At 40.3% G+C, this 21,975-nt stretch overlaps 1 protein-coding gene across 4 annotated transcripts in view; it reads right to left on the bottom strand.

Annotated features, from left to right (window-relative positions):
* Positions 1–2,237: 2,237 nt before the first annotated feature.
* Positions 2,238–21,975, bottom strand: part of ryk (receptor like tyrosine kinase) — a 38,877-nt gene continuing 19,139 nt past the window's right edge. For 3 of the 4 annotated variants that reach the window (XM_037115261.1, XM_037115263.1, XM_037115262.1), the window contains 9 exons: positions 19,855–19,938; positions 17,349–17,474; positions 12,948–13,034; positions 12,031–12,100; positions 11,173–11,305; positions 8,791–8,900; positions 8,491–8,650; positions 6,500–6,636; positions 2,238–3,442 (listed from right to left, as the gene is read on the bottom strand). In XM_037115261.1, coding sequence (XP_036971156.1) covers positions 3,331–3,442; positions 6,500–6,636; positions 8,491–8,650; positions 8,791–8,900; positions 11,173–11,305; positions 12,031–12,100; positions 12,948–13,034; positions 17,349–17,474; positions 19,855–19,938 — 1,019 coding nt within the window. In that variant the 3' untranslated portion in view covers positions 2,238–3,330. The remainder of the gene's footprint in view (positions 3,443–6,499; positions 6,637–8,490; positions 8,651–8,790; positions 8,901–11,172; positions 11,306–12,030; positions 12,101–12,947; positions 13,035–17,348; positions 17,475–19,854; positions 19,939–21,975) is intronic. The other variant, XM_037115264.1, reaches the window with a different exon arrangement.

Below are 21,975 nucleotides of genomic sequence, written 5' to 3'. Positions count from 1 at the left end.
ACTTCAAGCCAGGTTGCTAATACCCAAAAATTTCCAGAACAAACGAAGATGAACTCAGTGACATCAGTGGTAGTTAAAGCCCTGACTGAAAGCTATAAGAATCGCAATTAGCCTTCTTTCCATGTACAGTCTTTCTCAATCTAAGCTAGTCTGAAATGAGTTATACATTTTGTGAATAACATATTTTTTTTGATTAAAATGTCAGACACCAAACATAAAATGGCGTCATTTTGTGTTTGTTTTTTATTTGTTTTTTTTTTTTTTTACGTCCTCAGCTACTTCAGTTTTTTAGGAGAATGCCGCAACTCTGTTTTGCTGTGAGGCTCCAGAAATGTTTTGAGAACTACGAAACTTCCCCTGACTTTCCGTAAGCTTGGGGGTGTGTATATAATGACTACATTTTCGGGTGAACTTCTCCATCAAGGGGTATCGCACTAAAATCATAACATCAACATACGAAAGCGGAGGTAGTGAAGAAGTAGCTAACAGATTCCTATAGTTGAGTCTCAAATGCGTCTTGCATGTTTTGATGTTACATAAAGGTTAACAGATTGTGTTGCTTGTCCTGGTTAAGCCAGTATTTCCTCTCAGCTCCTGAAATCAGACCGTTTCTGTTTCCACTGAATGTTTGATGTGCTCTTTTGGTTACTGGTCATTACGGTCATACTTAATAACGTAATACTTCATGGCTGCTGTAATGAGGCATAAAGGATTATAGCAACTCTTATAATGCACCAGGAACCTGTTACAGTGTGTTTTGCGTCTAACTATAAATAGGGCTGCAGGTGAAGATTATGTTTGTAAATAAATGATTAGTTATTTAGTCTATAAAATTTCCAAAAATGTTTATCATAATATCCTCATAGAAATCCTTGGTCATACATTCATTTCCCCTCAATTTAATTCATAGCCAAGCTATTAGTCAAACAAATGCATTAGTTACTAAGCAACACAAGCATGAAAGTGTAAGTTCAAGTACCGTGCAATGACATTATTGTTCACCTAATCAAAAGGTTTTGATTCCAGTTAAATTGTGTATTAGCTTCACGAGAATAATGGAAACACAAATGTTTTAATCTTTGAGACAGCTGAAATGACAATAAGATAAAGCAGATCCAAAGGTGAGTCATAAAATCCTGGCTGGGATCCATCTTGTTTTATATGTGGTGAAGTCCAAAAGTTCCAAGTTACCAAGTTTATCTGGAATAGTTTGACGAACAAAAGCCAGACACCCCCTGGTGAATTTCAGGGTTCTGCTTTGGAAACCAGACTGTGACACAACAACCTGGTAATGAGGATGTCCACTTACCCAACACGTCGGCTTGCCGCTGCATTACATTACGTCTATTATTATGCTGTCAGTGAAGAAACTGTTGAACAAGTGTGCAGAACTGACACAGGCCTTTAAGACAGTGACGACCTGAAACCACACAATGACTGATAATATTTTGAAAGGATGAAACACTGTTCTACATGTGGAAACACTTCAATGTGACTTCATGTCATTGACGTTTAGCTGGTTATTCACAGAAATACAAATGATTTCCGACAGACACAGAACCAAAAAAAGGAAGTAAGATTGTCAAAATTTGTCAGTGAACCACTCTAAGGATTAGCTAAATAACATCCATATGGACAAATGTTCCTTTATAAATTCACTGATCAGGTTGACATTTATTCCCACTCAAAGTAAAAAAAAAAAAAGAAAGAAAGAAAGAAAAAGAAATGTTTCTGTTGTTAATAAAAAAAATAATTACGGATCGGCTGCCCATGCGATGCCTGCCACAAATATAACTGATTGCATGTAACGATGAAGCCTTTGTAATGCGAGGGATTCGGCACAAATTTGATTGTACATAACTTTCCATTACGACATCATGAAGAAGTGCAGAGCTCGGGTGAGTCTAAAGCTAAAACAAGAGCAACTTGAAGAAAAACAAGGAAATTTGGAAAAGTAAGAACTCGTAGTTCACAGTGTTCATGTTTACATACATGAGGACACATATCTGATGATACAGATACTGCACTATTAATATGTGAAGCTTTACTCACTTGGCTCATTCTTCTATGAACAAGAGGACAGTTGGCATGTTTGAACAACTTTGCAGGCTAAAAAAAAAAAAAAAAAAAGAAGAAACAGTTGTGTACCAAAACACTTGGCTTCAACTGTGGCTTTTGTGGTACAAAAACAGAGATGTGATATCAGGCGTTATCGCTAAAACAATAAATAGACGTTGTATATTTAAAAGATCCCATTTAATTTTGTGGATACGAACTCGGGAAGCAGTTTACAATCTTAATTCAACATGCAGTGACCATAAAGACACATGACAAAGATGTTAACGGTGTGAGAATAAGATTAGGACCAAGATGATTGGCAGTTTTGCATGTTCACAGTGATTATTAGTGTTCTAGTTACTCACAAAAAAAAAAATATCAGTCAAAAAAATCCTGTGATGGGCTGTGTTCTGACACAGAACAATCAAGCTTATACAATAGAGACAATGATAATTCTGTTTGGAGTTTGAGATAGTGGAAATATAATGTACACAAGAGTAAAAAGGCGGTGGCATCAAATAATAATAGTGTCCAAAATTCCCTCTGGATGTTTAAAAGTTCATACGTGTAGCTTTGTGGTGCTGTGGCATCCATTCGTTTGCTCCATGAAGAAAAGGAAACAGTTCTTCGTGTCATCCAGAGGAAACACTGTACCAGTCGTACTGTTAAGGTTGCAGAAATCATCTCAATAAACACAAATCTGTTCCAAGAGGCTTCTCGTACCAAGCTGGAGCTGACTGTAGCAGAGTTGTCGAGTTTAGTTGCATACTTAAATGAAGCCCTTAAATCTACTTCGGTACCTAAATCATTCTGCTGTAGAGATACACATCCATCCACAGCAGTATAAACTGTTTGTCTAAGTTACAAAACTGTAGAAAATACTGTCTTTAAAACCAGGTTGTCAGATGGTTAAAACATTTGTCCGATGGCACATAAAGGTCTGTAAATGTTGCTGTACGGATGAAGACATCTTTCAATAGTTTCCGTCCTCTTGGCTGGAGAAGAGCACCGTAATTGCTATTCGCGTTCAAAGCACATGAAACAATATTCAACAAAGACTCCTTTTACTTTGCTATGCTGTAAAAAGGTAATTCAACTATATAAAAACTCCAAAAGAACTGTACAAAATCAAATCATCAGGCTGAAGTCTGCTCTTTCATCCGATAAGGCACATTTTCATACATGTACTCCTTATGAATAGTGTCCACCAGCAGCTTTTAGTGTTGCTGTTCTTGGGGGTAAAAAAATAAAAATAAAATAAAGAGCTTGTTTTCACACGTAAGCGCCCAACGCTGCGTGGAACTCTGTGAGACACTGGACGAGCTGCTGGAACTTAGGCCTCTCCTCGGGGTCCAGGGCCCAGCAACAAGCCATCACTGCAAACCTGCAACGAAAAAGACGAGTCAAGTTACGTCTTTCCAAGAGCAGGTTCAGGATATAGTTGGGGGTTCGGTGTGTGAGACAGGATGCAGTGGGAGAGTCAAGGATGTAGAGTTGGCGTCAAACTCTGGGCATTGTAATAACATGTTACACATTCTGAATGTGCTCAGGAGCTGCCTGTACAGCACTGATATAAATGAGTGCGATATAATCATCTCCTAATCAATGCATGACCTTAAATGCTTCATTTTTCAACTCCAAATACCGTGCTAATATTGTGGCAAAGAAAGCAATCACTTCACCACCTATTGTGTTCTGAAGGAAACCACGTTCACTTCAGATAATTATTTCCTCATCTTTGTGGAGATTTAACTCTGCTGCAGGTTTCAGTACAACTGTTTGTTGGCGGAACATTGAGCTTGCTAAACAAAAAAAAAAAAGCAGTTGAGCAGAAAGCCTCTGAAGTGTTTTATGATTTGTGCCTGTTAAGAGACCAGCACAGTTATCTTAACATAAGGAAATCAAATTATATTGGATGGATTAGGCGTCTCTGAAACTCAGATATGAACATTTTTAGCAAAAGTCTTCCATTAATATATTTTCACAAAATTGTTCACATTATCTAATTATCTTAAGTATCGGATACAATGGAAACAATAGGTGTTGATATTTGGGAGGTTACTGCAGGTTGATTAAACTGATGTATCGGCATGCATGCAATGCTATCTCATACAGACTTTAAGGACCTAGTTAATAAGAACACCAACTTGCCAATTTTCCAGTATATCTGGTTTAATGCAGGAGATAATGGCGAGTCAAGGTATTTGAAAGTGGCTACATGTCGCCTTTGCTGTGAGCAGCTGTAAACTTAACGGGGTTACAGCACAAATTTGCAGTCTCATCTCACCTGACAGTCCATCACCCAGTGACCCAGCACGGTTGGCTATGATAGTATAGCCTACTGTGCTATCTGGGCAATATCGTAACATAGATATTTGGAAATCACCCACGCCCAGTCATAAAGATGGATAGAAAGAGCCTGGTTGTGAATGCCACTACCAAGCAGAAATCAGAAGGAATATTATTTTGAGCCAAGTGCCCTCAGGTTCAGTTTAAATATGTAATAAATACTGATAAAGATGATGGTGATGATGAAATTATTGTTGACTAATAGCTCTAATTAATGGTCTTTATATTATTATCAGGGCTCAGAATGAATCACGACACCTTGGTAACCACTGTCTGGGTTTTTGCCGCTTCCGCCGAAAACTTGGACTCTCACTGATTTTCCCTCAATCATACATCACATAATAATCCACACGTGTGGTCCACCCCTGCAGCCATGTTCTGAGCCAGTTAACCCTGTTATTAGGGAGAAGGTGACAGCAGGCTCACTGCAAACGTGATATTGAGGAAACAGCCTGTAAACACAATAATGCCGTGGTGGGAAAATGACGCCTGTGGGCACAGGCTGCTCCTCCTTCTTCTCACTGGCAGGATGTTGATAAGCCTCAAATCAACCAACGCTGGTATAGCTGCTCAACTTTTCAGTTTCATTGAGTTTACATATTACACAACACTTACTTTGGTCAAAGTCTGCAATAACAAGGCTGGCTGCAGCTGAACCTGCACACATTCGTAACTGCAGAGGCCTTTACACATACATTATGTTCTTATAGTCATAAGGATAAGCAAGAGCACAAACATGTCCTGCACTGTAGCATGTCCATCAAGTCAAAACTCGTTGCTTAATGTTTAGAAGAAATTATCTATCTATCTATCTATCTATCTATCTATCTATCTATCTATCTATCTATCTATCTATCTATCTATCTATCTATCTATCTATCTATATACACTATATTACCAAAAGTATTCGCTCACCTGCCTTTACTCATTCTATGAACTGAAGTGCCATCCCATTCCTAACTCATAGAATTCAATATGATGTCGGTCCACCTTTTGCAGCTATTACAGCTTCAACTCTTCTGGGAAGACTGTCCACAAGGTTGAGGAGAGTGTTTATAGGAATTTTTGACCATTCTTCCAAAAGCGCATTGGTGAGGTCACACACTGATGTTGGTCGAGAAGGCCTGGCTCTCAGTCTCCGCTCTAATTCATCCCAAAGGTGTTCTATCGGGTTCAGGTCAGGACTCTGTGCAGGCCAGTCAAGTTCATCCACACCAGACTCTGTCATCCACGTCTTTATGGACCTTGCTTTGTGCACTGGTGCACAGTCATGTTGGAAGAGGAAGGGGCCCGCTCCAAACTGTTCCCACAAGGTTGGGAGCATGGAATTGTCCAAAATGTTTTGGTATCCTGAAGCATTCAATGTTCCTTTCACTGGAACTAAGGGGCCAAGCCCAGCTCCTGAAAAACAACCCCATACCATAATTCCTCCTCCACCAAATTTCACAGTTGGCACAATGCAATCTGAAATGTACCGTTCTCCTGGCAACCTCCAAACCCAGACTCGTCCATCAGATTGCCAGATGGAAAAGCGTGATTCATCACTCCAGAGAACGCGTCTCCACTGCTCTAGAGGCCAGTGACGGCGTGCTTTACACCATTGCATCCGACGCCTTGCATTGCACTTGGTGATGTGTGGCTTGGCTGCAGCTGCTCGGCCATGGAAACCCATTCCATGAAGCTCTCTGCGTACTGTACTTGGGCTAATCTGAAGGTCACATGAAGTTTGTAGCTCTCTAGCAATTGACTGTGCAGAAAGTCGGCGACCTCTTTGCACTATGCGCTTCAGCATCCGCTGACCCCTCTCCGTCACTTTACATGGCCTACCACTTCGTGGCTGAGTTGCTGTTGTTCCCAAACGTCTATCTATCTATCTATCTATCTATCTATCTATCTATCTATCTATCTATATATATATATATATAGAGAGAGAGAGAGAGAGAGAGAGAGAGAGAGAGAGCATTTGTTTCCATACTCCTTGTCAAGGTATATTAACTGCTGTTTCTCAATGTGAATTATTTGTTTTTCACCAATTCATTAATCAGAATCAGAGAATGCAATATTTCTATTTGCATGAGCGAATTACACTTACAGTTCATCTGGACAGTTGATTGGTTGTGCTATTCTGTACCCATCCTTCAGGTACGCCGACATCTCGAAGGGGTCGATGTCGACGTAGGGGGTCTGACCCAGTGTCATCAGCTCCCACAGAGTGACTCCGAAGGCCCACTGTGAAAACACAATACGTGATCAACACTGAGACCGGTACTGAACACTCATTTACTACCAGTTCTAAACAAGGTCAATACAAGACGTTGTCTTCAGTATGTTGTCATCAAACACAACTAACATTTGTACCCACAGTGCGGAAACTCGCTTGCATTCAAATACCAAAAATGTTCCACTGGAACAATTCAAGGAAACGATGTTGATAAATTTATTTGGAATATACATAATTGCTGAGAGTTTTTGTTTAGAGACTTCAAGTAAACAGTCGGGGATCAGTTATGTTTAGGGAGGCTGGGGATTTGAGCTCCAGTGGTAGAGAGGGTCTGCCCTGAAATGACCCTTCACTCTGACTTCCCAGGCAGGAGTCGAGGACAAGGAGCATTTCTCTATTCATGTTACTTATTATTAACCCATATCTGAAGTCACTTTAAAAACCAAAGTGTAGACGTTTTTAATTCCCCACAGACTACTAAAAAAAAAAACAATAAAATCTCTGCAGGATATATGTTCATCCAATAAATGTTCAGTGATGTCTCACAACATCCAGTACTGTTTGACAAACACCTCAATGACTTCCTCAACAAACCAAGTCAAGGACATCATATGGCTTGGGGATGTAGCTGATATTCACTTGATTCGGTATATGTTAGTCACAGAAAAGGGCTTTTGGGGTCCAGGGGGAACTTAGTGGCTCTTATTCATAAAATCTACATGAGCAAATATGATCATGAAGTGTGCTTAGTAATGTTTCTGCATAAAGCAGGAAACGGGGACCAAAATGGAACAAGACACCGTGGACAATTTGCCCCAGTCCTGGTCTTCATAATTGTCATGTTGAATAATCGCATGAGTATTTTCCGTGTTCCTGAACTGCAGTTTCACATCGCACTGCTGGGAAACAGCTTGAAATTTCCCTGAAAAACGCATTTCCTGCTTTGCTTTGTCTTGATCAGTTATTCTTTTGTTTTTACAACCTGATTTGTCTCATTCGACTTGTTTTAGTTATTCAAACACCATTTGTCATCCTTACTGTAATTATATTTTTGTTGACATTTAGCTGATGATTTCGCTTGTTTATATGGCTTTTTAAAGCACTTGTAAGTTGATTAAAAAAGTGCTTTATAAATTAAGTTATTTAATTTATGGGATGAACAGCCCCTTTAAAGGAAGTGCAAGGACTGAAAGAGGGCACAGGGCATCGTGATGGGAGGGGCTGCTGTGCAGTAATCCACCCTGTTCCCGCATCGGTACCAAGGCCACTGCCAACATTCTCAACAAGGCCAAATAGTCAATATCTCATCCTGTCCTGTTGGTATCCAGTTTGCGTAACCACTGACATAAGGATATGGAGTGTTTATGTGAGTAATTATGGCATGTAAGATGCTCTGATGATGCTACACAGCTGTGGGCACTTGTCTAGACCTCCCTTAAAGCTTAGCTGGATGTAATGGCCTCTGTTAACTGTAAATGTTAGGGAGGGGGGTGGTTGCCGTGAAACAGTGTGACCATAAGAGGAATGTTGCGGGGTGGAGGCATGTCTGACTGGTGTCTCTAAGGATCTGTGGAGCTTCCTGGCCGATTCCACTGCACCCGCTCTGCTATCCTGAAACAGGAAAGAGGGAAGAGCCAGGGGCACACTGCTCCTCCCTTCCCCCTCTGACACCTTGACCAGGCGTCTAATAATGGCTTGGCTGCAACTGGTGCCATTTCCCACATCATCCTCTCTGCATCATGTTTCCTGATTATCATTTTTTTTTTAGCTAACCCGTAAAAAGGCAGGAAAGGTTAACATATGGTTGCATGATTAAGCTGCAAGAGGTAAACTGTTTGTGTGGTAGCTACTGCAGTTCTTACCACGTCACTCGCACTAGAGAAGTCGTTGTTGAGCAAGCTCTCCAGAGCCATCCAACGGACGGGCCGGTTCTCATTATCCCCCAGACAGTGGTAATCCATGGGAAATAGGTCTCGGGCAAGGGCATTGTCTGTGATCTTCACTTGCATGTTGTCGTCAATTCTGTCGGGGGGGGGGGACAGGAGAGAAAAGTCAGCGTCTTTATTTTTTAGTGATTAAATTCCAAACTAAATCACCTTAAAGCCACAGGGAAAGAAGTGAACACAGAGAGGAAAGCTTTGAGCCGGGTCAGGGACACTTACACGCAGTTCCTGGCGGCAAGGTCTTTGTGTATGACCTCCCTGCGAGACAGGTAGCTCATTCCACAGGCAATTTGAATGGCCATGTACACCAAGTCTTGTTGAGAGATCGCCTGAAAGGAAACGAGGGAGAGCGACACAATGTGCAGTTGAAAAGCAGTGGCAGGAAAAACACAAAAATGGAGCGAGTGGGGACAGGAGACCACGGCTGACGTGACTTTACTGCGTTGAAATTGGTCTTCTGTGTCAAATTGTTCTTACTTCCTTGGTATAAACTATGGGTCAAAGATGGGAGTCGCATACACAAAGACTATTTATGTCTTTAAATGCAAGTGCAAGGCAACTCAACTGAAGAACAATTTAATCCAACACTGCAGCCATGGAAAAGTGTTTGCTTGAGGAGCGGCTATTATTGTTTGCAAAAGAACGGTCACTTCTCTCACTGGTCGTTGCACCTATACCACACCCGTAGCTCCTCATGGGATACCGATTAGTCCAAACCACTGTGATCGGGGCACAATGGATTCACAAGGTCACATTATCTTGCCATCATGAGGTACTTTGTGTTCGGTGCTATCAGCGTATGTTAGGATGCTAAACTTTTTTTGTCCTACATGCTTAACCAAGAAAACTTTGACATTGTCAATAGCATTGTGAGATACATGGCTGAAGATATGGCTGTGCTACATAGTGAAACATTGCTGAATAAATATGTACGCAGCAGAGGGAAACAATTGGGATCACATGGCTCAGAAAGTCCCTCACTTTTTGAACCACAATCTGACATTAAAGAAAGCTGTTTGTTTTGTGCTAGGAGCTCTTGAAGGGCTCGTAGACAATGGCTGGGCCAGCAGGTGTGTCTGACAAAAGCCTTATACTGCACAAAGCAAAGATCCGACTGGTAACAAAGTAGGGCAGCTCTTACAATGTATATATAAACATCCTGGTAACTTTAAAGATAGCACTGCCTCGTAGAAGACAGCTCCTGAAGTGACAGTACCACATATATTAATGTCTGTGTTCACATATTATTGTACCTGATCTAATTGGCTGCACAGCCCTTGGCTCAGACACATACGTCGGAAATGTTTGTGCTGTTTAATCTTATCTGACAGTGGACAGATGATTCAATGAAAACTGAATACTGAGAAAACACAAGAAGACAAGCAACCGTTCGATAAGAACATTCTAGAAAAGGCCTTGCCCACAAATATTTCCCATAAAGATATTTTTCAGGTTTGACATTTTACCTTAGATTAAAAAAAAAAAGAAGAAAAGAAAGAAAGAGAGAAAGAGAGAATACCATTCGAAAGGCTTCAGCAAGCTCGCTGGGCCAGTAAGTGGTGAAAAAATCAACACTATGTCAAACACCAGAGAAAAACATGCACCATGAGTTTATTCTGGTTAAATAAAATGACCCACAACAGGCGCATGCTCATTACACAAAACAACAATGGACAAGCATGAGTTGAGGTGACGATGCAATTATATCCCAAATGCTCCGTTTTACAACATACAAGTCAACATCTCATACAAAACTGAGATGTGTGCAGCCGGAGCCTGACAGCTGAGTAATCCACTCTGTGGTTATGCAGGGAAACTTTAAGAGTTGTTTTTAAGTGCAAAAATGACACCTGTGGAAAAAGTAAACACTCAACACTTTTTACTGTTCTGCCTCCAAACCAGATGTTCACTTTCAAAATGAAAGCCACAATGTAGTATTGTGCTCTCTCAGTGCTTTCCCCTGTTTTATCTTCCCCGTACTAAAATATTTCTGATTTATTGCTCGATGTTTATTGCAACAGCACGATTTAATGACTATGTCTTTGTCTTCACAACTTCACAACTGCCAGAACTACATAATGAGATTGTGGAGAACGAAGGTGCTGATGTGTGACCTGAAACTTTACAAAGCAGTTTTGATTAATGTAAAAGCGTTGCAAGCTTCATCTTGTGATTGGTAAGTGTTTGCTACATCTGTATTTTTGGGCTGATTGATTGGTTGGATCTGTTCTGTGGCTTTGCCAAGCACATCAAAGACTCCCTGGGGTTAACCTGTACAAAAGCCTGATTGTCTTTACATGGTGAATAAAAATCTCTGCCTTGAGCACTGGCTTCACCACTATATCAACAGTCGTTCTAATAACAGTGTAAACAGTAGTTACTGGAAGGTGTTGATTGCTGCGCACATACAAAACCTTCTTTCAGGTTTGACTCTCGGACAGAATCAGAATTTTCTTCCAATTGTTGGGATTTATCATAATAGCTTCATAAACTTCTGAATCTAACGCAATGACTGAGTTGATCTGAGGCTTTTATTCAATGTTTTGAATAAGAAACCGGTGTTTTTAGCTCTGCCAGATCAACTGCGAGTTGAAGCCTCACCTGTGGGTTGTTAGCCTCAGCTAGCTTGCACTGCCGCAGGAAGAGCTTGAGATTTCCCCAAGCCATGAACGGCAACAGCACCATGGGCTTCTCTCCGTCCTCCGTACACACATGACTGATTGGCAACAGATTTCTGACGGTGGAGAGAAAGAGTGATGAGAAATGTGAGGCAGCTACACGTCAACGAGTTCTTGTAAGAAAAGCTTATTTCTAAAAGAAAGAGGAAGAACTGAACAGACATGACGGTAATCTTTCTTACATGAAGACAGTACAGTGAGAGTCCAAAACTCATAAACCGGGGGCAAGATTTGCTTAACTGATCTAAAAGAAAATTGTAGTAACTGTCAGCTTCACTTTCAGAACTGAGAGGAATTGTTTGCAAAATAAATTACTGTATTTTAAAACCCAGACCAGAAAAAGCTCAAATGTCATTTCTGAATGCTGCATTTATGTCAGAAGACACATTTTGTTCCCCAAATGTGGTGTTCTTTCGTCAGCGTTCAAACCGAGCCTTCTAAAAGATGATTACAGGAAGTGCTCTGATGGAATACAGTGTTGGGTTGTGAGTAAACCAGAAGTTTTTCTGCTACATTATGAACTAAAGTGTTGTGAAAGTGGACAGCCATGACGATAAAGAAACCAACATATGTGTATAACTGTGGTACAGGTTGATAATGTAACGTGATGTAACAGTGGCCTGTTGGCCTGCAAGATGAAAACAGCATTGGAGTTATGAGGTATTTTGGCTTTTCCCCCTTCTTTTAATCTGTTGCTTAAATGGTTGATATTTATTAATTTATTTTTTAATTAAATGAAAGAAAATGCAACGACTAGTCCTTTGTGTTTGCTCCTACTCACCTATGATGAAGTCCACGGAGCTTGCAACTTTCAGTCAACATCATGGTCACCTGAACCTCAGACGCATGATCTAAACAATTTCATCAGACACAAGATCTCGTTAAAATAGAGCAATCTAGAGTGACCTGTGCAGTCAAAAAGTCAAAAAGTTCTCAGACCCCATGTGGCATTTGATTTTTATCGGCTGCCCTGCACAGATTCCTCTGCCAACAGTCATTTGTAGTGGGAAACTTCAGAGGAAAACTGACTTGTGCCAAGCGCAACGAGCCCAGTTTTTAATCTGTGTGTGCAGCTTTGCCATCGTCTGCTACTTATGGAAAGCCGTATTGTTCCCTTCCCAAAAGGCTCATGAGGAGGAAGTAAAGATATTAACAATGCCAAAACTGGCATGAAGATATTGTTCGCTGAGTTGTATCCACCCCTCTCTGAGTAAACATTAAAGAATGGAGAGGTCAGAAGGCAACTGGCAGAGAAAGCTGACACATGCCGCTAACAAAGAGCCTGACAGTCGCACATAATGGAGTCATGCAGCATGACATATAATTCATTAACTGTCAAATTTGCGCCTGTTTTCTGGATTGAATCCATGCATGACCATCTGCTGAAGACGTCAGTAAAGTACCTCCTATTTCTGATAGAGAACACAGAGCTCAACACCCAGGCTCACTCTGTACTGAATGTTCAGTTACGTTTCAGTCCAACAACCATCATCATTCATCTTTGTCTTACCAATCATGTTTTGGTCCATTGATGTTTTACTGAGCATTGCACTGTTTGCTTTCCCAACCAACACACTTAGAAAGTTGCACATTAATATGAGAGAACAGAAAACTTACAACACATTGATTTCACAATATATTCATTTCTTTGGAAGCTGTGCATTCAACTGTGTATTAAATGCGAGGATGGGCGCATACCTTTCACCGTCTTCACGAAGACCTGCTTTTCCTTACTGGGGTCCTTTTCGTCCAGCAGCACACCGTGGAAGATGCGGCCAAATGTGCCTGTCAAAGACAAATGCCAGGATTTTATTTGAGGAAAAGGGCAGGAGAGACAGCCAGAGGCATCACAAGCTAAGACCCAAATGTCACCTCACTCACAGCCCACCATGCCTGGCTGATCAGTGGACAGAGATGGACAGGCTTCAGCTTAAATGCCTTTGTCTTTTAATAGGATTAGGCAGTTTTGGCTCTGGTCTCATTGACAAGAGCCAAAACAAGAGATTCACTAGAGCTCAGAGGACCTTTCATCGCAGAGAACGATTCAGAAATACGAACGAAGGGGAAAGGCACAGAGAGGCACGTTCATCATCTCCTTTGTCTAAACTGTCACCACATTGCCTCCAGGACGTTACTGAGCTAGGATGCCATTTAAGAAGATAAACCATCAACATAAACTCAGAAAAAAATCTGAGCCCCAAGGCTAACTGTGCCTTGTGTTTGAACAGGAGAGGAGTCGAAGTGTAACAACAGGGTTAGTGTGTAACTGTCTTCTTCACCCCCACCGTCTCCATCAAGCCTGTCTGGACCTGCTGGCTCCTGAAAAACAGAACCCAACTCAGAGTTCAAGCACTTCTGAGACATGGCCTTCTATGTCTTGTATCCATCACTTCTTACTCCTGTGTGTTTAATATTTACTTTGCGTTTGCTACCATTTTGTATGAAGGATCTGCTGTATGAAGCTCTGCACTGACTGTACTGGCAAACTACCAACATCCATCAAGTAATGTCTGAGAGTCAGATATAAACAGATCTATCTGCGTTTACTTGTAGATGAATGTGGAACATCCTGATAATATATTCGCAGTACTTTGAACCTCAGACCTGAGTTGTATTACCTTGCTTTTATATTTACATGACCATAATGACTTTAGTAAAAACACAAACAATAAAAAAAACTCAAGTTGTGCAAGACGAAGAGTCATTCTGATGACTCTTGGTATCGTAAGAGCTTAACTGCCCGTTAAAAAGACACCACACCCTTACAAAGTACAATCCACCACAATCTATAAAAGTGAATCACATCCACATCAGGTTTGACAAGACTAAGTGTAAATTATATAGTCAAGCAAATAACAAGACCAAAAGCTTGCAAGCTGTTGATCAGAGGCCATGGTGGGGTTGTGTTTGTCACTCAAAACATATAGATGTGTTAATATTTGCCTAAAGACATAGCCAAGTGAGAGCAGGTCCATCTTAGTTCTGGGTTAACAAGTCCACACTAGCAGCTCCGTGGGGCTGTGCTTAGGCAGCAGGGTGGGATAAATGCAAACATGCTCAACATGGCAGGATGGTTTATGCTCATTTTCAGGTTCATAATTTTATTTTGGTTTACTACTCGAATAGGTTTACATGCTCTTCCTATTCTGTCCAGTGGTGCAGCACTTTATTCCCATTTCGTCTGAAATGCTCTGTTTTAGCTCCTGTCTCTTTAAGGCCCCATGTCCCAAATACCAAGTCTCCTTTGACTGGTCAGCTCACACACACCCGACCCAGCACTGCATAAATTAACAGAGCAGCTTTGCTAAATCAGGCATTATTTACACGAATATGTGATTCTGTGATGTAGTGTGATGTCACAGAATTAAAAACAGGACTACTGACGAGGTGTTTCAGGGGCAGGGTTTTCTGTGGGAGAAAGGAGTTTCTGTTGGTGTGAACTTTGACCATTTTACATTTCAAGATGTTTTACAGGCACAAGAACAGATATAAAACAAAAACACAAAGTAGGTCTTCTTTAACATCTTTGTTTACTGTGTTATAGCATGCTAACATCTTTTTATTCGCACTTAACACGAAGTACAGCTGAGGCTATTTTGTAGGTAGTTTTGTAAAGAAAAAAAAAAACGTAAGTGCTGGAAAAAATAAACAGTTTAAACTGCTGGTGGGGCAAGATAATAAGTCAGGGGATCATCAGAGATATTACAGTCCATCCTGAGGGGAACATAAACGTCTGTACTAAATGTCATGGTTATCCATCCAGCACATGTTGAGATATTTCAGTCTGCACCGAAGTGGTGGACTGACAAATCAACTTTGCAATTCCAACAGCCAAGTCACATGCAAAGCTATATTTGAGCATTGACATACTTTGAGATTAAGGGGTTCAGTTACTTTTTTATTATAAATAGTTAACATGTTAAAGTTGCCCAAAAAATAATTAGAAGAGATGAACAAATGAACGAAAACTATCCGAGGACCTTGAAGTGGCATTTAAAAACAGAACACCAACACATTTCTCTTCCATTGTCTTGCAGACACCCTTGGGTAACTATTACATCATTCCACACTAAACCCCAATGTGGGCAAATCTCCAGAAAGTGAAGTACAGTCTTGTTCAGCTCCATCACTCCATGACGATGCTGAATCGTCTCCAAAAGCATCCAGCTCCTAAACTGAGAAGAACTGACGGAGCCAAACTGAAGCACAAGAGTTGTTTTTATCTTTGATACGAAGCCAAAGAAAGAGATTTAGGAACTTCAGTTTCTCAGACTGTCAGATGCCTGAGCAAGAACACACTTCTGCTATATTAGGTGCATTGACACTGATCTGATGGAGCACGCTTAATCTCTGCAGGGAAAAAAAAGCAGCATTCACGTCCACAGGTCCCAGTTTTTTTTTTTTGCATCACACACACTTAATTCAGAATGATAGGGTTGTTCAACAGACAAGAAAATAAATGTACTTTCTTGTATGAGTGCATTTATTAAACCAGTTCAAATAAACAAAAAACAACTGTTTGTGCAGGAGTCTCATCATCATCACTATCTTTACAGCTATCTTTGAGTGCTTGGCTGATGTCTGATCTCTCTCGCTTGTTGCTGTTTGCCATTATGGTAACTTAGAAAGTGCTTAGAGGTAATTATTTCCACTGGACATGATGTCCAGAGACTGTTTTTTTTTCTCCTGGTTAAGAAAACATGGATATAACGGAAACACCTGGTACATCAGGATCTAGACTCAACAGATATTCCACACAAGATGTTTCGCCTTATCAGACTTACCAACATTACGCAACAGCTGTTGCACTTGTTTCCAAAGTGATACTAGTGGTACCTTTCACCTTTCACACCGGCCCAAAGAAAAAACACTATCACATCCGGCTTTTGTGTACAATGTGAATGTGGATGTGGATTTACTCACAGGTCAATTGACCCTGCAGCAGTCGCAGGTATTTAACACCTCTGGCTCGACTTAGCTGTGATATGAGCACAACACCAGGCTGAACACGCACATCTTCTCTCCTCTCAGGCGAGATGCTGTGACGTGTGTTTCTATTCATTTCTGATAAGCAGTGCTTAAACTTCGCTCAGTCTTTAGACAACTGGATTGCAAAGTTTTCTGGATGTATTCAAGGCCATGTCCGCCTGGATGCTTCCTTATCCAGTTACATTTGAGGCCCATAATCAACCAAACTCCTGAAAGTGTGGAAGATAAAACTATGTAGGTCATAATCTCTTATCTGAAGCAACATTAAAATTTCAGATTTGGGCCGTTTAATAGTTAACAAACCACAGCTGCTGCACCCATGCACAATTCTACTGACAGTTTTTTTTTTAATTTCTCATTTCTCATATTCCTCAGGTGCTAAACAAGAGTTGGAAGCCTTTATTCATTTTCCTATCATTTCATCTCTAATCATATGGTTGGAAGCTTCTTATGAATTTCATATATGTATGGCTGCAAAATATATGCAGGAATATACACAGGAAAGGAAAGGAAAACAATAAGCTAAAATAATTACTATGACTTTCATCATCTCTGCAAACACAAAATGATCACGAGTCGTTGTGGATCACTGGCAGGAAGTTTGGTCCCACCGTTCTTTCAATACAGAAATAATCAGATATGTGTTTATATATAAATACACATTCTTACCACTTTGTCATATTGCCAAATCATAATTTATAAATCATATTTATCGCTATCAGCAGATAAGTGTTTTATTGCTCTGTTCATTCGTCTGCATCCCTTCAGTGTTTGCATTTTTGAGGAAGTCTTTCTTAATGATTTGTGGTTTTTGAATGAGACCACTGCACACTGCTCGGCCTCTAGTGCACCAACTAGTACTGCTACTCCACTCTCAAATGCACAGTAAGACTCATGAACAAAGCGAGGGAAAGAAATTATAACCACTGTAATCGGCACCATTTTTGGAGAGCCAAGAGCAGACACTCTGAATGTGTGTTCCACTTTTCAGTGAAATTCTGGAGATAATGTTCAGACCTTTCTGTAGAACGTTGTTTTGGGAGCGTCTTTGGTGTTTAAGAGACACAGAGAAAAAAGAAAGAGGAAAGACGGAGCAAGTCAGACAAGTACCTTCATGCAAGACATCCCGTAGTGTGACTCTCTCCCTTGAAATAGCAATGTCTTTCACTTTAGCTTTGGCCTCCATTAGAGTAACACTCCTCAGGTCATTCTTCTCTATGCGGAGAGACGGGTAACCTGTGTGGACGGAAAAACAAAGATATGCATTAACGGGACAAATTATCCAAATGTAAACAGAACTCTTTTGTGGAGATTGACAGGTCTTTTAAATCTAATTAACACCTGAGAACAACCCGGGGGGACTGCACATCACTTTTGACAGGGCCAAAATTCTTATTCAGAGAGGTTCCTTCGAAAACGCATTCAGACACATTGAATTCAAAGAATTCCAGCGATTACAAGAAACAAAGTCAGCAAGACGTGTACATTACCCTGCACATGTTGCATCAAAGCAACTTCATGCAAAGTCCTGTATTACAGCACTTCTATTACATAACCTCCCTGTGTACTCACTGTCATCAGCTGCTGGTTCACTGTGATAGAAGTTAGTTTGAGTTAGAAACACACTCAAAGTTCCTCACAGTGTCTGCAAACAGTAAAAGCACAACCCCTTTATATCAACACACTGCATGTGTACACAACATGTCAGCGATTAGAGATAACATATTTTAACCTCTTTTCTCTGCAGCTCACTGCTGCTCAGGAGGAACTGTGTGCCGCTGCTTAGACAGGCTGCAGATAAACCGGGGGATGAATGGAAACGATGCAGGAGTCACTGACAAACAACCTCCAGATAAAGTTGGAGGCAAGGACAGTCAATCTGCCTCCAACAGACAACAGCCTCTTTCTATCCTTGTGAGCTACATCTGATACTTAGAGTTCACAATATATGAGAATGAAGTGGGGGGGTTAAGATAAAGCTTTAACCTTGAATCCCATCCGAGTTCAAACATGTTGACATAGCTACATCAGTTATAAGATGCTATGATGAAAGGTTGAAATCTCTGCTGGAGCCTGCAAACTGTAAATGCTGTGGTGAGAAGTACCACAGTACAGACCAATGCTGCCCCCTAGAGGTCGAAATAAGAGTGACATTAATTTTCAACAGCATAATTTAAACTCTAAGACGATGTGGAAGACAAAAGTTTAAACACACATCTTTTTAAATGCTACATCAACTGGCAATGTCAGGAGCAACTGTACATATGCTAACTAGGGGACAGTACAGTGTGTAGCACAATTATTTCTGCTGCATCTGGTTATACTGTAAACTGTGTTGAGGACTAATCTTTCCAACATACTTTTTCTGCATTTATTAAATGAGTCACTTTATAGCAACAGACAATGACTCAAAACATGGGAGAGCTGATGTCACTCATCTTGCTAATTTGGAATAGAGACAATGTTTTGTTTTTGTCAAAAAAATGTAATATTATTTTCTGCTTTGATGTGTTGCTGGAGCCGTTTCAACAAATATCAAATGCGTTTAAATTTTTTCCAGCTGTGAGTAGTCTTGCTTTTTATTTGTTATGCATTTCATTGTTGGACGATAGTGTCTGCTCAAAATGAAATGTTTGTTTAGTTTTCATCTGATGAAGAATACTTAATGTTGTCACTCTTTCAGTATGATCTCGTAACATACTCAACATAACAAACCTGTTTAGAATTAAGACATTGTTTTGATTTGGGGCACTAGTCAGGTCTGTTTAAATGTACATGGAAGATTTATTTTTTAGGTTAATTCACTGTGTCAGTGAATCTGTCCTGGTCTTTATTTAGTCATTCATGTACACCTCACTTGGTCTGGGGGAGAAATGTTAAACATGATCCATGAAAAAGAGTCAATTAATGTAGTGTTGTACTCTGCTAGGATATGTTGTAGAGCTCTGTATGAGCTTAATCATCACTTTGAGCTACAAAAAATTAAGAATGTGATCACAACGGCTAAAGTTTTTTCATTATCTTTTCATTTATTAATTTTTTTCTGTTCATCGTTCTATAAAGTATCAGGAAATAGTAACAAATGCCAGGGAAACAACTTTCAGTTAAGACTAATAATTCATGAGCCAAAGATATTAAATTTGTAAAAATATGAAACTGAGAAAAGCAGCAAATCCTGACAACTTAGAGGCTGGAACCAAAGAATGTAAAGCATTGTCTTCTTTAAAAAAAAAAAATCCCTACATGTTGATTTGTTTATAAAAATGATTGACAATTCTCAGTGGGTGAAATACCTAAATAGGTATCTGTAACCTACAACACACAGCACAACAAGATGCCAAACAAAGGTGACAGAAAATATTAGTATAAAGCTGGTGAGATGCATGGACCAGGATCTGAGGCTCGATCAAGCCAATAATTGGAGGGGAAGCCTTCAATTTATTTTCCTATAAAGGAGGAAATCTCATCCTAATGCTTTAACTAGAAGCAGAGTGTGGGCATATAGGCAAACATCCAGAAAGTGTGTGGACAAAACATGGTTAAAGTGTTCACGTTCAAATGACCACCAAACGGTAATATAGTTGTGAGCCGTCTCTGGAGCTTCAGTGGAACTTACTTTTGGTTTCATGAGGGGGAGCACCAGGGTTTTGGAAGGAGGAGGCAGCAAGCTGGAGTATGGGTGCAGAACCAGGGTGATTGTCTGATGTCAGGAGGACAGGAGGACAGGGGGAGGGAGTGGGGGTTGACAGGAAGACAGGGAGACAGCGAGAAAGAGGTGATTTAATGGATAGCTCACTCAAATTACAACATGAAATTTGCAACTTGGGTAAACTAGGCCATCAGAAGGTGGGTGGAAATAAAATGGTTGGATGGTGGAGCAAATTATCACATTTAGCAAAGCGTAAGACAGGAAAAGGCAAGTGGGTCACACAAAATGTGCAGGAGGCGAGATGTGGGCTGCATCCACAAGAGGGCAATGGAGAATCATACACTGACGATCAATAAGGCAGAAAAACAGATGGTGTACTTCTCCAGTGGCTTCCAAACTACGGATATCAATGTTCCAATGAGACCAAGATTAGCGTCATCGGTATCTCATGAGTTTTTAGTTCCTTAATGCTACACAAACAAAGAACATATATGTATTTTTTTTGTTATATACATTTACAGTATACATTAACATGTACGCATACACACAGAAAAATACTTACGTTTTCCCCAAATGACTTGAACAATCATGTATATTTTGCCCTTAAGAGTGTTTATTCCTATTATCTGCTGCTGGTTACATTTTAAAAGCTACACATTTCATTTTTAAAATAATACAAAAATGAAGGTAGTTAACTGATGGATCAAGGCATTTTCGACTCACTTGAACGTCACTTGATTACCCTCCTTGCCCCTGTTATACAAACACAAGGGCTTCCTTTATCTCGGGTTGAACTGTTTCTAACTTACGTGGATCATGACACATCAGGTATGGAGTTTATCTGCATTGTTCATTTCAAGATGAGACCATACATTTCTAGGGATGGATGTCCATTTTCAAGCCATGACACCTGCCCAAAATATATCCTGCAACAGACTAGGTAGGCCTTGTTTTTAGCCTATACTGGAAATGCCCTCGCAACGCAGAGTATAAAATGGCCAAAACTGTCTTACTTGACCATTGCACGCTCGTACATCACGATATCGATGCTGAAACGACACATTGTGCAGCCTACTTCTAAAGTTTCTCCCAGCAAGAGAGTGAAAATTCATATTTCATAAAAGTTTCCTTCAAATATGAAGCTCCAACCAGGACACAGATAGCTTAGCAGACTGGTAACAGGGGACAACAGGTATAATAGAGGTGCATTATGGTCAGGTATATGAAGAGGTAGTCACACAGACCAAAGTGCTGTTGCCTGTAGAGATTTTTAAACACACAAATTGCAGAAGGGAGGAGAATGCTGACTGAAATACTCGACCAATGTGAGGCTTATACCACCAGCCTTCATCCAGTGAGTCACACTAATGAAAAGATTTGAGGAGCCATTAGATGAGACAAAGAAAAGAGCCTTTCAACTACCGAAGACATGTTTGTCTTAAAGTCATCCCATATTTGAAATCTCAGGCTGCTGTGGTAACTATGTTGGTGCTTTTATCATGGCAACCCTGAATCTAACTTCATGGCTCCAGTACTTACACCTAATTAAAAGGATAACTCCACGGGATTAGCAGAAATTACTCACTGTAATGTTTATGTTGTCAGGCCAAATTATTAACACTAATACAGTACAGACTTAACCACAATTACAACAGGAAGCCAGCCAAGATAACAAGGGCTGGATGAGTAATCATACTGCTACCTTAACAACACCAACAACAACAACAACAACTAACAAATTCAAACAAACTCTCCCAGAGCAAAGATTCAATTGCTCTTCAATCCACTGTCGTTCTGGTTAGAGCTTAAATATAACAAAGTCCTAAAACAGCTGTGAGATGGGCAAGCATATTGTTTAGATGTATACACATGTAGTGGTAAAATTGTAGTGCTGTTTCCCACCATGTTCTAAATTTACATCAATTTAGAGGAGAGCAGTTTCTGCCAGGTCTTATATAAACGCCTGCTTGTACTTGGCTTGACACAAAGCACACAGTGAGCAGCACATTTACACGTTGCTCAGACAGTAATAGGTCACAAGGGACAAAAAGAAAGGGAACATCACTGCAGGACCTCTGTTCTTCATTA

This window comes from Acanthopagrus latus, chromosome 11, assembly GCF_904848185.1.
Source record: "Acanthopagrus latus isolate v.2019 chromosome 11, fAcaLat1.1, whole genome shotgun sequence".
Lineage (NCBI taxonomy): Eukaryota > Metazoa > Chordata > Actinopteri > Spariformes > Sparidae > Acanthopagrus > Acanthopagrus latus.
The sequence above is the reverse complement of the archived record's forward strand: the minus strand, read 5'-3'. Positions and strand labels throughout refer to the sequence as shown.